This window comes from Homalodisca vitripennis, chromosome 1, assembly GCF_021130785.1.
Source record: "Homalodisca vitripennis isolate AUS2020 chromosome 1, UT_GWSS_2.1, whole genome shotgun sequence".
In the NCBI taxonomy this organism is placed as follows: domain Eukaryota; kingdom Metazoa; phylum Arthropoda; class Insecta; order Hemiptera; family Cicadellidae; genus Homalodisca; species Homalodisca vitripennis.
In genome coordinates this window covers 171,241,030-171,259,170 of record NC_060207.1, presented here as the reverse complement: position 1 = coordinate 171,259,170, position 18,141 = coordinate 171,241,030, and the positions used below count along the sequence as shown (strand labels likewise).

Below are 18,141 nucleotides of genomic sequence, written 5' to 3'. Positions count from 1 at the left end.
CATGCAAAATGACTTCAACTGTGAAAATAGAGTTGAATTTTGTTTAACGTATTATGATCACCAGAAGAGTCAAATAGCTCATAATATACCCTTACCATCAGTGATCACGGATTTATGTGAACAAGCCTTGTCTGGTTAGTGCATTTAGAAAAATAAGTTTAGAAACCGTCTCAAATTTAAGTTAGTTTTTCGTGTCAAAGTTTGAATCCATAAACCCAACTTATCAGAAATTATTAAATAAAAAAGACAACTAAATTTTCCGTTGGTATATATTGTATATAAAGACAAATCATGCCGGTTTAATTATGCACTCTATTACTAAAAGAACTGACAAAGCACTTTTTATTTACACAAATCTTAAGTGAGGATACATAAGTGAAGTGCGTAATTTTTACAGCTCATTCCCTCCATAATTTTATCACTGAGTAAGTAATTAGGTAATGTTTAAATATATATGGCTGAATTTTATGATTATAACTATAAAATATACTGCTATTAGTAATTTATGAATAACATTTTTTTTTTAATAAAGATAGATAGGAAGCGCCGATGGCCGAGCGATATATTATAGCCTGTCTGGCTTTGGATTTGAGTTACAGATAGTGCAGGTTCAAATCCTGCCTGACACTCTTTATCAGTACCATCGACCTTGTACTGTATCGACTTTCCCCTTCATTCTGTTTGATAAAATCATCAAGAGGACGGCCAGAATAAGGCTTAATAGAGGATCAGCCTCTCCTTAAAATTGTGTTCTTAATGTAATTTATAGTTTGCCTAATATCTCATTTTTAACTCAATCGGGAAATTTATTCAATATTAATTGCACTTTCATGAAATTGATGATGTCCTTGATTTTGCATACCTGACCCTTATTAATTATACAGCAAAAGTAACAGAATAAATAAAATATTAATTTTTACATATTGTATGATTTAGTTATGGCTATACTGTTGACAATACTCAACTATATAGGGATATATACATACATATATATATATATATATATATATATATATATATATATATATATATGTATATATATATGTATATATGTATATATATATATATATATAATATATGTATATATATATATATATATATATATGTATATGTATGTGTCATAGTGCAAATAGATTCTAGTCACAAAAAATAAAATATCTTTCACTACTCCGAGTTCCAAACCTGTGAAAGAACTCTGTAACTAAATAAGTTCTCCAAAACTTTTGTTGGAACTTGAGACGTATATTATATACTTTTAATAAAATATGTCAGTAAATAGGTCAGAAAAAATCGGAGTCTGTTTACTTTTAACTTTATTTGACGAGCTTAGGTGTTAACAAAATAAGATTCTTATAAAAGATTTATTTTTACGTAAACACACAAAAGTTAGGATTTGGGTCCAACCTGCTCAAATATAATTTTTCCGGATATTTTCCATTGTTCAGTGACTGAAAGAATAAGTAACACTTCGTTACGAAATCTGCAATCTGATCTCTTCTTCAGGTGGATATCTAGACCTAACACATAACTACAGTGTAGGTTAAAAAAAATAAATCTTATCCATGGGGTTGTGACACGATAATTTAGGAACCATAAGAAACTACGACGTGTGTTATTTTCATTCAAGCTGTCTCTTAAATATATACTTAATAAACAAATGCACTTATTCACATTTTAAATGTACAATATGTTCGTTTTGATACAACACATAATCGGTACGAGTATAAATAGACTAAGTCATGCAAATTTTTATATTCTTATTGAATATCTAGTAAAGCCCTCAATACTTCACACAGTCAATTTCAGACCAATACACACACATAGGCTACAGATAGCTAGAAATACACATAAACATGCAAACGTTTTATTGCATGTCGAGTGTTTCACATTCAGCGAAATGATTTTTTTTATATTTTCTAAAGGTCAAATTAATTCACCAATAAAGAATGTGATTTAATCTATTGACCTGTTTTGGCAGAGCGTTTCTGTCACACAATGATACATAACAGAAGTTCTCGACGAAAGCACAAGAGTGTAATTAGTATAGTGAAATCATAAGTGAGCTAACTGCACAGTCAAGACAACAAGACAGGATGGATGTGTGGTCTAAGGCATGACTCGTGGAAGCGGGAGTTGGCCTTGGAGTCGCTAGCTCGATTCTCGCGCCCGTTGTTAGGGATTTTTGTGGTCAGTTGTACACTTATATCAGGGTCACTGCTCTGTTGTAAACAGCGGGAGGATCCACCAGTGATTGGCTTGGATAAAAGTTGATGAGATCAGTGCGTTCTTGTATAAATGCACCGTTGTGTATTTTTTATCTTGACCATTACAAAAACTACTTATTATGTGGTATTTTATGTTTTCAAAGAATTTAATATTTAATAATGGCTATAATAATACATTTTAAGAGACACAAACAATTTTTAAACAATAATAATAACGCCAACCTAAAAAAACTTTATACTAAACTATTGGGCTCATGCATGAATTCCTTTATGGGACCATATAATTTTATTTCAAAAGCTGCCAGTCACTTTTATTACAATATAATCTCCAGAATGGCTAATCCCAGTCAGTGATATCCTTGCAATTGATCGTAGTATAGGGATAAGGCTGAGGGTCTCTAATTGAAAGGTCAATGCTTCGATTACCGGCGAAGTCCATAAAAGTTTCCAATTAATTTTTTTTTCTAAAACCAACATTTAATATATGATGTTGGCCGTATGATGATACTGGCTCGGCGTTGGGAATACATCCTTAAAAGTAAGGATGAATGTTGAACATCGATAACATTTTAAAATTAGCGCAATTTAAACAAGTAAATCTTAAATAATAAAATAAAAATAAATATACTTTTATAGCATGTCTGCATTTTAATAAATAAAAAGAATCATTTTACAATAGAACTATCAGTCTAACACATCTCCGCAAACAAGAATCAAAATAGACAGAATTATGGAATGTCACAATTTCACTACTTATGATGTTGAAGGAAAAAATTCGATTATGAAGATTACTTCAGTAGCAAGCTCCGTTTTTTGATTACTTAAATCATCTTTGAATATTTTATAGTATCATTTCTTATTGTTTACTATTTATAGTCTAATAATGTTCATTAAAGCTGCCTTTAAATATTTTTTGGTGTCCTCCCCTATAGTGTCCCACAGGAATATGTCTTGGACCAGTACTAATTCTTGTGTACATCAGCGGATTGAATTCATCGCTGCTAACAGGTAAAATGGTTCAATGCACTGACGATATAACGCTCTGTTTCAGAGCAAAAACAATACAAATTAGAAATAAATTATTTTTTGGAACTGAATTCATGTATTCAGTATTTCTCAACATTGAACCTGAGAGCAAACAGTTCCAAATCAAATGTGATAACATTTTTCCTTCGGCAATATTAGCCCGTGGATTGCGCTGCTGTGATGGTGGATAATGTCCTCCCAAAGAAAATGGTTCTACCAAGTTGATGTCCCTTCATCGAGGCCTGACTTGGGACAGTCACATAGAAGTCATTTTTTGAAAGGTTTCTTCGGTTATTTATACTTTACGAAACCTCTTTAAGTTTTACTCCTTGGACGTACTAAGAACAGCATATTTTGGCCTTGTATATCCTCATATAACATAGGGGTTGAGTTTGTGGGGCAGCTGTTCTAAATAAAAATTTGAAAGAGTATTTAGAATTTAAAAGAAGGTGGTCCGAATAATTTCATAATAGAAATTCAGAGATTCATGTAAAAATTCCTTCAGGGAGCTTTAATTGCTAAAATGTTATTGTTAGCCAAAGACAATGCGTTTTTCACTAAATGTTTAGGATTTGTCACGGGTTTTCTCAAAAACTACTTAACTTACTTCAATCTGTTTTATTCAATTTCTTAGGTCAAAAACATAAGAAACAATTTAATTCGCCTCTTAATTTACCCCACCAGAATTTGAGAAAGACCTCGTTTTACATGGCGAGGTAAAAATCCGGGCGAAAAACTCGATAACGAAGCATTTTTGGACCTATGTTTATATAAACCTTTTCTATTAGTTTTACTGGTAAAATTAGCTCTCATAGTTTCTGAATATCTTCGTGAATTATCCTATATTTAGAAGTCTGAAGTTTTGCTGATATATTTGGGAATTAGGCTCTGGAATGCACTGGGATGGTTATTTATTATTACTGTAAGAATGCTCATCATCAGAAACAAAATGACCTTACTTGTTAGCGGGAGGGAGAAGAGCATACATACTCTTTAAATTTATAGTAAAAATTTTATTTACTTCCTAAATTAAACTATGTAATATAAAATTAACAAGATCATTTGTTTGAATCAGTATCTTGATATTGAGAAACAAAGATGGAATACAACAGCCATAATAGGTCACTATATAAATCTACCTGGATTTAGTCCTCGGGGTTAAAACAAAGTGAGTTCCTGTAGTGATTTTTAGCTTGACACGCATTTTGTCGTTATCATGTTTGTGCATTCTTCCACCTTTTGCGTCGAAGAGGCTTATTTTAAATCATAAAAAACCTTTTTACTACAGCCAAACCAACAACCAAAGAATGCAACTGTGTTATTTGGTTGCTGTGTCAGATTTAGGTTATCTCCATCAATTGCCAAGTATGAGTGTACTTATTTCAATGCAATGTATATAACTTGTTCCAAAATAACTAAATATACATAAAATCATACATATTACATGTATCTATAATCAGCAATAAATATTATGAAAGCATTACAATTATCTTATTTACTTAAAAAAATAATAACAGTGTAAAATGTTTTTAATCATATACAGTGTACTAGAATGGTAATGGATTATTTAACTACTATGACCAATAAATCTTTAAATATTTATTTTAAATTTTGAATTCAATAATCATAAATCATTCTTAAAATGCTCAAGAGTTATTAAACATCAAACTCACGTTCTTATTTGTTTTTTTTTTTTAAGTTTTCACCACGTAGGTCATAATAAAGTTACTGATTTCATCATAAAATAGTTTAATATTTTTTTCAAAATGCAATATACACTTAGATTTTAAAAATAAAAGTATTAAAACTTGTTTCTTTGATTCCCTCTGGGTGTAAACTCGAAAACTCTGTGGCTTATGCACAAATGATAATAGTTTACAGTAAAAGCGTAAAAAATTACTTAGTCCTTTATAAGCTTAAAGGAATTAAAAATTAATCAAAATTAAAACATGGTTTGCATGTTTCAATTTTTTGCATGGTTTGGTCCATGACTTGTTTTATAGAGTTTGTATGGATGTCTTATTAATATATTATTTATGTGGTGGTTCAATCCTTCTTTGAGTTTTCGCTTGCTATGTTAGTTTAATCTGATGCGTGGTGTGTGTGTGTGTGTGTGTGTGTGTGTGTGTGTGTGTGTGTGTGTGTGTGTGTGTGTGTGTGTTTTAGTGATCCTTCATCGGGCTTTTACCTATTGGATGTTCCATTTTATTTTACAATTACTGAGTTTTGTTTTTGTAGTAAGTTCTTTTTTATTTTTAAGTTTACATTTAGTTTGTATGAAGATTATATTATTATTTAATTATTTTTAAGTTTGTAAATATTCATGATCAATGTTTTTACATTGTTTGATGTTTGTGTTTCAAATCAATCTCTTGTAAATTTTGTTAATACTGTGAAATAAAATCTGTTTGAAATGAAATGAATGAATGCTCATAAAGTGTTTTTCAAATAAACAATAAGTAAATAATGCGTACATCAAAGTCACGTCGGTGAACAATTAAACAAGTTTCATAGTTTGAAACTAGTTAAATGTTTTTAATTACTGTATTAAAAATAAATTATCATGCAAAAATATATTGTATAAATAAAATAAATTAATGATAATGAAGAATTAAATACGTGTTTGAGCTATAACTACAGTATAAATAATCATTATAAATTACTATGTTATTAAGAGAAAAAGTTTAAAATTATTTAGAATTATTGGATTTTGTAAAATGCATCACATTGAGCAAACACTACCTTTGTCACTATAAACATTAATAGCCTATGTTTAAATATAAGTCATGAAGTCCCAGTGGATCTTCAGATAGATGTTCAGTCCAATTGTACCAGAGTCAAGTTGATAAAATGGACAAGAAATGTTCAGTAAGAGACACAGCCGGAACTTAGATCAAAAAGAAATCACAGAAAGGTACGGAGACAACGATGGATCAATCCAAGTTTCTGTTGATCCAATCGACGAATGAAGTAACACGAGTGTAGACACCAGGATAACCAGGTTCTGCACATTTCTTCCCGTAGGAGACCACTCCGATTAGGTAGTAGACAGCTCCCTGGTCCAGCATCAGAGGCCCTCCCGAATCTCCCTGCAACATGTCCTTTTGGTTATTCTCAAAAACAAAACTTATCAACTGTTGTAAGTTGCTAAGCTAAAATTTTTAATTGCCAACTGAAAATAACAATGCAACTTAACTGTTGTTGAATTCAAGCTTCTGATGTTGTTGTTGTTTTTTGTTTTGTTCACTTGGGATAAGAAACTTGTTCTTGAAAGGATTTTGGGCTAATTCCGAAGTGACAGGATATTCAGGACGAGTAAAATTGGTAAAGATGGAAGGGACTGCATCTTTTTGGAACCTAATGAGCACAATCTGAGTCATGTCAACTTTAATGAAGGGGGGGTTAACTTGGTTCCAGCATTTTTCAGTCAAAGCTCATTAAACGACACTTCATCATGTTTAGGCTTGTAAAAATCTGTAACACTAAGGAAGATCTTCAACAGTCATATCAGTAATAGTACTATCGACCAACCTATTTAACCCAATACGTAAAAGGTTTGGGTTAGTAATGTGCTGCTTGCTCCTGGATACCCATGGAGTTTCTCAGGTGTATCTGGGTTAGATAAGGTCTGTTCTACACCCCGTGTAGGATTTACTAGCTGATATAAACCAATCGGAAGTGATCCTTCTTGGGGAATTCGTTAATTAAATTTATAACGCGTATAGCTCAAACCCTCAAACGTGAGGAAGAATGAGTGGAATATTCTAGATATTCATCTTATTTTATCTTAGTGTATGTTATTTTGTTAATGATATTTAACATTCTTAGTGTCCAAGATCACTAAAAGCATATAAAGCAAAAACTAAAATACCATTTTAAAATTTGTTTAAAATTAAAATTGACTTTGAATTGTACCACAAACTTGCTTTATTGTTTAAAGTCAACGAAAATAAAGCTCACGTTTGCATCACAATATATAAAAAAACCTGTTAATACCAAAGTTTAATGCTAACCTTTCCATGCTACATCAGAAACTAAGGAGCTTAGTATTGAGCTCACAAAAATCATATGTTTTGGATTTCGTTGCCAATACAGCTATATCTTAAATCGAGACAAATAAAATAATCGTTAGCTAAAAAGCTACGTTCTTTCACAGATGTTTTTAAATCTAATTGTCACAAGCAGAAAGAAATCTTTATATGCTTGCATAATACAATTCTGCACGTATTAGTCAAAGGATATTGGAGCTTTTTTTATTTCTTTATGATTCATATACTTTCGTAATATACTAATAATTTTATAATTTTGCACCATCCATAGGTGTGCACCATCAACATACCTGACAAGCGTCCTTGCCCGCTTTTCCTGCACACAGGACACGATTGTCTATGACAGCTCCTCGCTCATTGCGGTAAGCATTCTTGCAGGATTCCTCGTCCGTGATGTCGATGTCCACCTGCTGCAGAGACTTGGTTGATGGGCCTCCTGGAAATGGGCAGGTGTATAAATGATTTACCACCCAAAACACATGTCTCACTTACCTATACTATATCCACTACAGTGTCTATAATAGGGTTCCGTAAGAAATATTGTCAAAGTAGAAATTAAAGAGTTTTGCTTTAAAAATACGAATCTCAAATAGTTTTTGTCTTACAATCATGATCTGCTCAGTTATAATTACCCTCACTCTGGATATAATATAAATTTTTAAATAACTAAATTTATGTGAAATAAGTTTACTTGTTTCAATGATGTCCACTGAAGAGTTCTATGTTTGTAATAATGTAATTAATTATTAATAACATAGTTTTTTTTATTCTTAACACCACCTCTAAATCTAAATACATATGTATACTTTTAAAATTACTACATAAGAGAACGTCAATAATTCTATACGCAATTTCTTAAAAAATGAAATATGTTATTTTCACATTAGATTTAGTCTTTAATTCTTACTTTGTACAATGAAGTAATTACGCGTAATGTATGTCCTACCTTCTGTTGATTTTAGGTGAGTTAATATGACAATAATTTATCGCTTTGGGTGTGTTTGATCTAACGTTTTAATTCTTATCAAGGATCTAGGAATATATCAATAGAGTTTAATTAAAAACAAGTGCAATATTGTTACAAATAAAAGAGACATCATTTAAAATAAGTAAAAAAAAAACATATTAATTAGGAACAAGCTAACGAAGATGATACTTTTATCGCAACAGTTGATAAAGACAATTTAATAGTTTATTTCACGAAATGATGTAGAAAGTAATATTGTGGGTAAGCCCTGAATTCTAAGAAACTAATGATAGTGTCAATTAAACACTCATCTGATAAATGAAAATATCTTTAAGCTATAAATATACAAGGAAAACTTGTTATGAGACTTCAATAAACAGATAAAAACTTACCAGTTGAAGCAATCTTAAGTTTCATTATGACGCTTCCCTACAAAATTATAAAACGCTAGATATAATTATAATGAGAGAAATAATGTCAACACTCCTTTAGTCTAAATACGAATATTAATGTAGCTACAGAAACATTGGAATATTATTGATGCAATAGGTATATTTTAACAATGTACTCATTTCTTTCATGATACTGTAGTAATATTTTTTAACATCTGAGGACAATAAACCGATAAAACGGAGTATCAAAGTACCTGGATCGCAAAAAAGATTCTTATAAGTACTAATTAGAGACATAGAGGTACTAAATTTAATTCTTTATGGTATTTATTTATGGAATTAGGGCAACTTTGCTTTACTTTATCCAACCCTATAGCCCCAACATTAAGAGAGTCTCCTTTGGAGAAAAATGATTTATGTACCAAATTTTAAGCCTCTTTAGGACCATTTTATCAAGTTAACGTACAGATGGACGGACAGTGACATGATTTTAAGAAATACTCTCGGGTCTTTAATAACATTTTATTGCAGTTGCGTTAACTGAAAGATCTGACTGTTCAAAGAATAAAAAACCCAAGTTTTCAACAAGTTTATCAGTATCAACACAATAGAATCTTTTTGCAAATATTTAAAGTAAAACACATCCGAGTACCAAAACATCTAAATTTAAATATAATTGAAAAATTTCAGACGGAGAGATTACCTGAACTTAAACGGAGATAGGGGAACTATTTTCTAACCTGACATCATTTCACGTTACTTACTAAAGAAAAGAGCTCCCCATCCTGCGACATATGGAGTTTGTCCAACAAACGTGTTGGAACGGAGCAGGGAACTACTTGGCAGGCAGATTGGCTGAATGTGGTCTGAAAATAAGTTTATTACATTATTAAAAAATTGACATTGATTAAATGAATGGAAGTATTGATTGTAACAAGAGAAGAGTATATTAACAGCTTAAATACTTGATTAGAGCAGATTTCTAAACTTATTAATCTCATTTTTAAGAAATTTACTCACATCATGATAAGGACATTATACGCTATATGTTTTTAAAAGGCCTTCATGGAATCTCTGACATAAGTGATGATGATCACTGGAATAAATCTTTGTGACCACAGAAAGCCAGAATTTATAAACCAATACATCAGAAATCCGAGTCAAAATCTGACATGTGCCAGCAACTCTATAGACGTTATCACGCTTATGAACCAACGTTTTCTGTTAAAGGACATTGATTAAGTAAAAAAGGAAACAATTACAGTTAATGTAGTCGTACACTTGTCACGCTTATCTTATCTGTCTAAGGTATACAGTCCGGTTCGTCATCGTATAACCGACTGCTTCGACTAACCTACCTCACCAAACACAGCGATGTGTTCGAACCTCTAGAATGTTATACTGCTATGTGATAAAAGAGCTCGAGAGATGTTTATCTTCCTCATCATCAGTGCCCGGCAGACGAGTCATAAAGACTGTCTCCTTTGTTTTCATTACTATTTCAGTAGTTTTAGATCGGACACTAATGACTCCGGCCACCGGTGCAGCACCTTCGTACACTCATATGAGAAATCAAATATATACTTGGTATAAGAAGACCATATGACAATAAACAATCACCATCAGAGATACGGTTCAACATACGTGAACGAAATAACAACAAAAATAAATAATCCAAGGAAGATGACAGTAACACAGGCATTAGCATATATATATATATATATATATATATATATATATATATATATATATATATATATACTTCATAGTAACACGTTTACCAATATTAAAAACTACGATAAGCAAGTTAAATAGAACAAAAAAGACGTCAGAAGATTTAGCAAACGTCTTCATTCCAAAGTAAGGATGTCACAGAAGATATCAAATTTTGGCGCGATGCTATTTTCAAGGCTAAAAAATCTAATTACTAGACTGCAGCAATTAGAGTTTATAGTATAATGTTTGTGGCTTAAAAGATCTCGGGTTCTGGTGTTTATTGGAACTCTACGTCAATTTCTGCTAGGAGATCATTGGCCCTGGAGAATTCTCAGAAATAGCTTATCTGCTTACGTCCCGCCGGAGATTCGGTTCTATATAGGTTATTTAGGCTTAGCCAAGCCTAGTTCAAAGCAGGTGAAGAAAGCGACGCTGCAGAGCTTCCAGTCTCTCTAGAAAACCTTGCTAGGGAACCGAAATATAGTTAGATGACCGCAGTTGTCGGCAGTGGGCCCAGAAAACTAAGTCACACTGGAAATAAATGCGTACAGGTATGTCTTTTTCTATGTCCTTTTCACTCTAGAATCGATGATTTGTGTACTTGAGATTGCGTAAGTATAAACTGCTGAATATTTATTCCTGTTATTCCTCTTACACAACAACAGAGCACTTGTTGGGATTCACATGGATATATTTTTATTGAAAAGTAATTTCTCTATTGCAGATCTAAGCTGTTATGGATCCTCCAAGAGTTTTCTGGTGTGAAAATACAGAGGAAATCTTCAGACCATCAGCACACTGCAAGGCATTAACACAATTTTTTTCAAAATATCGCTCACATTATTAAGACATTGAAAAATCAAGGGCCTAATAACGAGTCTTGTGGAACAACGGAACAGACTGAAAAATAAGATGAAGCACAAGAACTAATATTGATAGTAAGAGAGCAATCAGTCAGATAATCAGATGTCTAGGATGACAGGGGTCAGCCACGCCGTAACATTTCAATTTTATCATGACGATAGAGTGGCTGACTTTGTCAAATGTTTCAGCCATACCATATAAATTGCATTGACCTGTTTGTTCCTGAGGAGGACAAGTAAGACATACTCTTGGAATAAAAGGTGGTTAAAACAGAGGACACGCCACGTACAAATCCATATTGAGATAAATGGATAATGTTTGATACTTTTGGATTGGGAACGTGCTTTTGAGTAATAATGTCGTGCGTTACGGAGAGGAATGATGTAGCCGTCCTTTAAAACCCGTTGTAGGATTCCTTTTTCAAGCGATCGTTGATGTGTACTGTTAAGTGGTACGAAGAGGTTGGCAGTGGTAAACAATGGAAGGCGGAATGTCTTAATACTAGCCTCCTTAGCAGAATTCATTTAGAACAACATCATCCTTGACTGGTACTGCTAAGGCAGGTAAAATAGGATATTTGATATGCGGTGCAATGTATGATACAGGAGAATAGACAGAGCTTAAATAAAAAAAAAAAAAAAACAATTGAAATTTGCCTAAAATATCTTTAGCATTATTCTCACCAAGATGCAGGCAAAGTCGTAAATCACCAACTACTTCTCTGAGGTTCACCAACCCCAAAACACACGTGGATCAGTAGAGATGTTTTACTCAACGTTAGCCAAAGAGCGCCTATAGCACTCACGGGACATGGGCTTTGCACACATCTCTTAAGAATTATAAATTCATAGTACGAGTTTGCCAGATTAAGACTATTGTTATGGCGTTAGTATGTTATTCATTCGGAATAACGAGCCGCTTCATTGTAAAACCATGTTGGTAAATTAAAGAGTTTCAAATTTTTTAATTGGGTTAGCATTAAGAGTAATATTCTCCAAGATGCCACTTGAACAAATAAACTTTCATGTATTGGGATAGAACTATTAACTAAGCTCTCATATATTTGCGAGAGACAGAGGACTTATAACATCGATAATTACCAATTAATTACTTGAACCTTATCAAAGAACCCCCTTATTAAGGGGAGGGAATCCCTATTTGAGTTGCCTCGTTTGACACCTATTTGACACATATATTTGTTGCAAGGCTGAAAAAAGAGTAGTAACATCATACATCTACAGGTTATAACGCTCGTAGCTATTGGCATGTGATACAGGTGCATGTCCTAGACTGATTGAGGATAGAGGAGAATGATGAGCTCGGGTGAGAATAACCAGTCAGTTTCCTTGGTAACTTCCGATCGATTAATCCAACCTAGAACTGAGGCGCCAACTTTCGTGTTATTGACATTCAGGTGAGAATCAAAAGATTGCACGCAAGTGGTCATGTTGTTTTTTGGAACAACAAAACAAACGCTAGAACTACAACTTAGTTCTCTTGACCATTCCTTTGATTGATACCAATCTTATTGGCTTGTTTATCAGGGTGGATGCTGAATTAACTAACGTGTGTCAGTATTATGAACATCTAATAACACAGTAAGGATGCTCATTTTACTGGAATGATCATTGAAAAACGCTGCAATATTTTGATCTCACATTGCTTGCCTTTGCACCGGGGTAGCACCATTCAAAGATCTACTAAGAACGCCAAAAGGAATTTTCCTGGAAGCCGAGATTTTCCCAAACTTTAATGAGTTCAATAACGGTTATTAACCAGCCCATTTTCCATATCCTGTCTCGCTTCATTCTGTCAGGTCTGGAAAGGAAGTTTTATCGCATAAAAGGAGGGCAATAAGAACTATAAAAGTTACATCATATAACAATTGAAACACTTCGTTTACATAATTGAATAAAATGTTGATTTTGTTTGAAATTCAAATTTCAAAAATTAATTCTAAAATTTTATTAATTTAGTATTAAAGAATAAATAAATATGACGGATAAATGTTACCAGTAAGTCACAATTCTTGGACAAAGTAAGAGTGGATTAAATCGTAAATAAATTCACAACCTATTACTAGATTTCCTGGAATAGAACTTTGCCTACGATTAATTTAATCGCTATTTAAATCAAGTGTTTTACAAAACTTATTACTAAATATTCAAGTCGAAGCTAGTGTGATACCATACTATTGTGTCTTGACACTGTCCATATCAATATAAACCTGATTTTTAGTTGATCGAACATTTTTTATTTTTGGCAGCTAAAAAGTTACTGAACTAAATAACTAAAAATATATGGTTGTATTCTAACCAACTGTGGAAATGTTTTAGTTAGTAGTAGATAAGACCAAAATATATATTTGCTGTTTAGTTAATTAGTTTACACAAAACACACTTCCCGATTTACGAGAGTAAGATGAATGAATGAATATTTAGGACAGTTTGGTGTCGACTTCTTTATATAATTCAGAAGAGAATTATATATTGTCAAACAGAACCAATCATATTTTCAAAAATAACCAATCATAAATTGCCAAATAAAAGAAAATATGATGAAAACTGAAAAAACACATCAAAGGTGTGCTTTGATCGTCTGTACATTTGAAGCGTTTAACGTTATAATATATATTTAAGAACAAATGGCACATCACAACAATTCTATTGAATTGGTTCATGATAATATTGTCAATTTATAAGGTTACGTAATATTTTGTGTATACGGGATAGAATAATATTTATTTTAATAGCCTACGGTGAATCTATTGTAAGACAATTCATTGCTCAATAGTAATGGGACTCTGATAAGGAAATCTCTTGTAATCTGGTAAACAGTGCGTTCTGTTTATCTGGCTTTGTTCTCAATCGTGTGCTCCTTGTGTGACAATGTCACTGTGTACACAAGATTAGACTAAAACTCATTCAGAATAGTTAATTCTACTTCTGAATTAGACTCTAGCACATTTCAATTCTCAAATTTGTTTATTTCAAATAAATGTGTAATATTTCATACGTTTGCAAATGTAAAAATCACTAATTCATAACTGTCCATAAAGTGTTTATTATCATTACTAAGAAAGAAAAATTATTTATAAAGTGTTATTCCCCCAAATGAATATCCTGTGCGTGGGGATGAATAGCTTATATCACTCTTTTATGCCATTATCTTATGACATTCATTTAGGATATTCACTTGTATCTTTACCGGATGGATAAGATTCTGTTTAAACTAGTTAGCGCAGTTAATATTTAACCCTTTACATAGCATGTTTGTATTTACATAATCTTGTTCTTGGCTTTGTCTAGGATCAGTCAAGTGACACAATCATTAAAAAGAGGTCATCGCCTGAACAATTCGCACACACTTCTCTTTCCTAGTTTTAATCACAGTTTTGACCTTGCTAAAGTAATATTAGGAAATTTAAAGTCGTTGGATTACTTTATTATTGGATCGGCAATGACTGCGGTTGTTGCAAAAATGTGGCTACTGGTTTTTGACCTAGCCTACAATGCGCAACTTTAGACAAGGCGTAAAGCGCTGTCTGAGGATTATTGAATATGTTCCTCAGGTTCAAAGTTGATTTATGTGCTGATCCATAAGTGTTTTACATACTGCGGATTTTTTTATTTAAAATAAATTAAATTACTTCTTGAGACAGGTATGCTCGTCTCATAAATACAAGTATCATTTTATTTTTGAATTGCAAGATCTATTGGCGCGAAATTTGGTACTTTTTATATCTCAGTTCCTACAAGCATTTTACCGGATCTACGAGATATTCACATGTCCAGATAGCCGCAGACCTATCCCACATTGGGTGCGGGTGAATACAAATATTATGATTGACGACGTACTTCCTATCGATCCTTTCATTTCCTATTGTTATATATTTCCGTTTATTTCCGTTTGTGTTGTTAACAATGCTGTGTTGAATATGATTGTGTTACCGAATAACGAATCAACCATTCCGTCCCAACTGAAAGTTCTTACGTACTTGTTGAACTAATACGTCATAGATGCTAGAGGTTAACATTTACCCGAGAACTGGACAGCACTTCTCAGCTTGACTATGGCTATGTCGTTGACCTTGGCGTTAGTTCTGTACTCTGGGTGAGGAATAGTCCTGTCGACCTGCATGTCCACTGGTGACGCCCCATCAGACACGTTGTCATCTAGGTTGATGTCTCCTAGTCGAGCAACTGAGCTGGAAGAACACTCTTATGTACATTTGAGCAACCATAAAATGGAAATGGATCACCTTTCGAGAAATAGAATGAATAAAATCATTTATGAATGGGTAAAATATTGAAATCTTCATTAAAAAAACACCCACATTTAGATTTGAATACGTATTCTACTATTTAAAAACAGAACTGTGGCATCATCACTCTTTCAGCTAAATACACAATAATGAATGCTGTAATAAAACTTGATTTTTAAGTAAATTATTTTGACCATATTTTTGTACATTAGAAAAAGCATTTAATTACAGGTTATTTGATTTTTTTATATCAGTAATTGCATCTCATATATAGAATATATACACGTTTAAAATATATTACACGGTACAATTAAAATACGATAATCGTAGACTGGTTTTCTAGTAATAATTATACTAATTATTAGATTACAAATAGTATAATAATTAAATAAATATGTACATTTATTTTATTAATTCTATTTTTATAAATTCTATTTTATTACTTCATATATTATTTGAACCTCATATGTTTTTTAATCTCCTAACAATTATCAAAACTACTAAAACGTACATTGGTTTAATGTCTAGTTCCAGAAACCAAAAGTACCAACAACATACTATTAAAAGATCCTCAGTAGTAATCAATATATTAATGTAATTTTAAAGAAATAAATTATATTTAGCTACTTTCATTAATAATTAATATTTATAAAAATTATAACTTTAAATTATATCACATGACTGACATTCGACTCATGTTAACAGATTCCAGTTCGAGGTAACTCTCAAACACAACTCTGAATCGGAATTCCAAGTGAAACAAGAGTCCAGTGTCATTCAATTTTCAGCTCCCTATATTCAAGTACTACGCACTTTTTACAAGTGTTTTTTTTTTACTGAAAATAATTATGATACAGTTCTCCTAGAAGACATATCTTACTCACGTAAAATTCGACTGGGTGTATAAATGTATATCCTCAAGATAATAACCGACCATAGTTATAGGAAACAGAAAAAAACGGCAGAGTTTGTGGATTTAAGACAAGTTATTACTTTAATGCCCCCGCCTTGCCCGATTTAATTCGTTGAGTATTAGCAAATCCTATCATGACGCTGTTGAATATTCTTGAATATTGAATATTCAATATTCTTGAATATTTTTTATGTCTGTCTGTTCTCACGATATCTCGAGAACGAACTGAACTGAATTCATTTTTTGCATGAAACTTCATTTCTACATATACAAGATATAGTTGGGTGGTGGTGCTTGTTCCTCCATCTATGGAATTAACTTGAGAGACAAGGAAGCCCTTAATTAGTAGACAATTAATTAATGAGGAAAATGATACATAAATCGTGTTTAACCAATTAAAAATAAGGCCAGGACAAATATTTGAAACTAATGGTAGCCTAGTTGTCCGCCGGATATATCCAAAACGAATTGGACTAAAGACTTGGAATTCTCCATGAAACTCCAGTGAAGCCTGCTACGCGAAATGCGGTTTGATATGCTCTTACCATATCCTATTTTCTCTTATCTCGCTTTTATATTTGTTTAAACCATTGTTTATTGTCTATGCCTTGTTAGTTTGTTTAAAGCCTGATTTGCTTGTTATATTGCCAACTCACATCTTATATAGCAAATCTGTACTTAAGTATTTCATTATTATTATTCTCCTACTACTACTTTTACTGTTTATAGAAATACACCAACACAAGTTGAATTAAGAGTTGGATTGGCAACAGAATAATGAATTAAAACTGTCTGCTATCAGGATAGTCAGCATTGCTATTGTATACATTTTCTATACAGTTTATGTCTGTTTATGTTTATTGCCTTTTTCTGAATATTTTCTGTATTGATAAGAATACACCTCTACCCGCTTCACTGTTCAGTCTGTTCGTCAACTTCACCACTGCAAAGCTTTTTTTACACATTTAATAATTGATTTATAGTTTTATCATGATAAAATAGGAATATCTGAAACTATGGTGTTTAAGTTTAACACATTAATTTCATTCCTAAAATATAATTCAACCACAAGTAGATAAATTTGGTTTGTAAATATTTGTTACAATATTTAATCAATTAAAATCCGAATATTCAAAATATATTTAAATAATTTAAGAAGTAAAAAGGGTGATAACGTAATGAATTTTTGGGTAGTTTGAGTATACCATGTTGTATATTTCCAATGAAAGACAATACATTTTATCATTTCGATACTTTATTACATGGACCATATTAAGATATTCTGACTCTGACGTAATAAGTTTATTAATTTATTCTAGTAAGAAAAAACCGGTCCGGAAGTAACAGAGTTTAGTTTATTGCATTATATGAAGCAAAATAAAAAATTAATCGAATTTTTCGATGAAAAACTTTAATAGTTTTTACGTTTAATAAAACCCACTACTCATCTCACTTTCAAAAAGTCTTTCTTAAATTATGGGGAGAGAGAAATACTCACTTTTTCGCTATAATGGAAACGGTTGAACAGTATAAGGAGAGTCACACTTTTGTTACTACAGTGCATCCATAAAATATTTTCGTTAAATTTGAAAAAAAAAAATAGTTTTTAATAAACATTTGGTACATTGGTGTATTTGGTATGCAGTACACGGCCCACTCAGACCAATAACATCATCCCTTCATTCACGTAAAATCTTTCATTAAGGACTTCTAAAATTGAAGTTG

General features: G+C 32.0%; 1 protein-coding gene across 1 annotated transcript in view; it reads right to left on the bottom strand.

Moving 5' to 3' along the window:
• The window catches only part of LOC124354004 (venom serine protease Bi-VSP-like), a 71,601-nt gene that overhangs the window by 43,632 nt on the left and 9,828 nt on the right, over positions 1-18,141 (bottom strand). Inside the window, exons 5-8 of the mRNA XM_046804118.1 lie at positions 15,280-15,446; positions 9,424-9,525; positions 7,591-7,736; positions 6,197-6,340 (exon numbers count right to left, since the gene is read on the bottom strand). Coding sequence (XP_046660074.1) covers positions 6,197-6,340; positions 7,591-7,736; positions 9,424-9,525; positions 15,280-15,446 — 559 coding nt within the window. The remainder of the gene's footprint in view (positions 1-6,196; positions 6,341-7,590; positions 7,737-9,423; positions 9,526-15,279; positions 15,447-18,141) is intronic.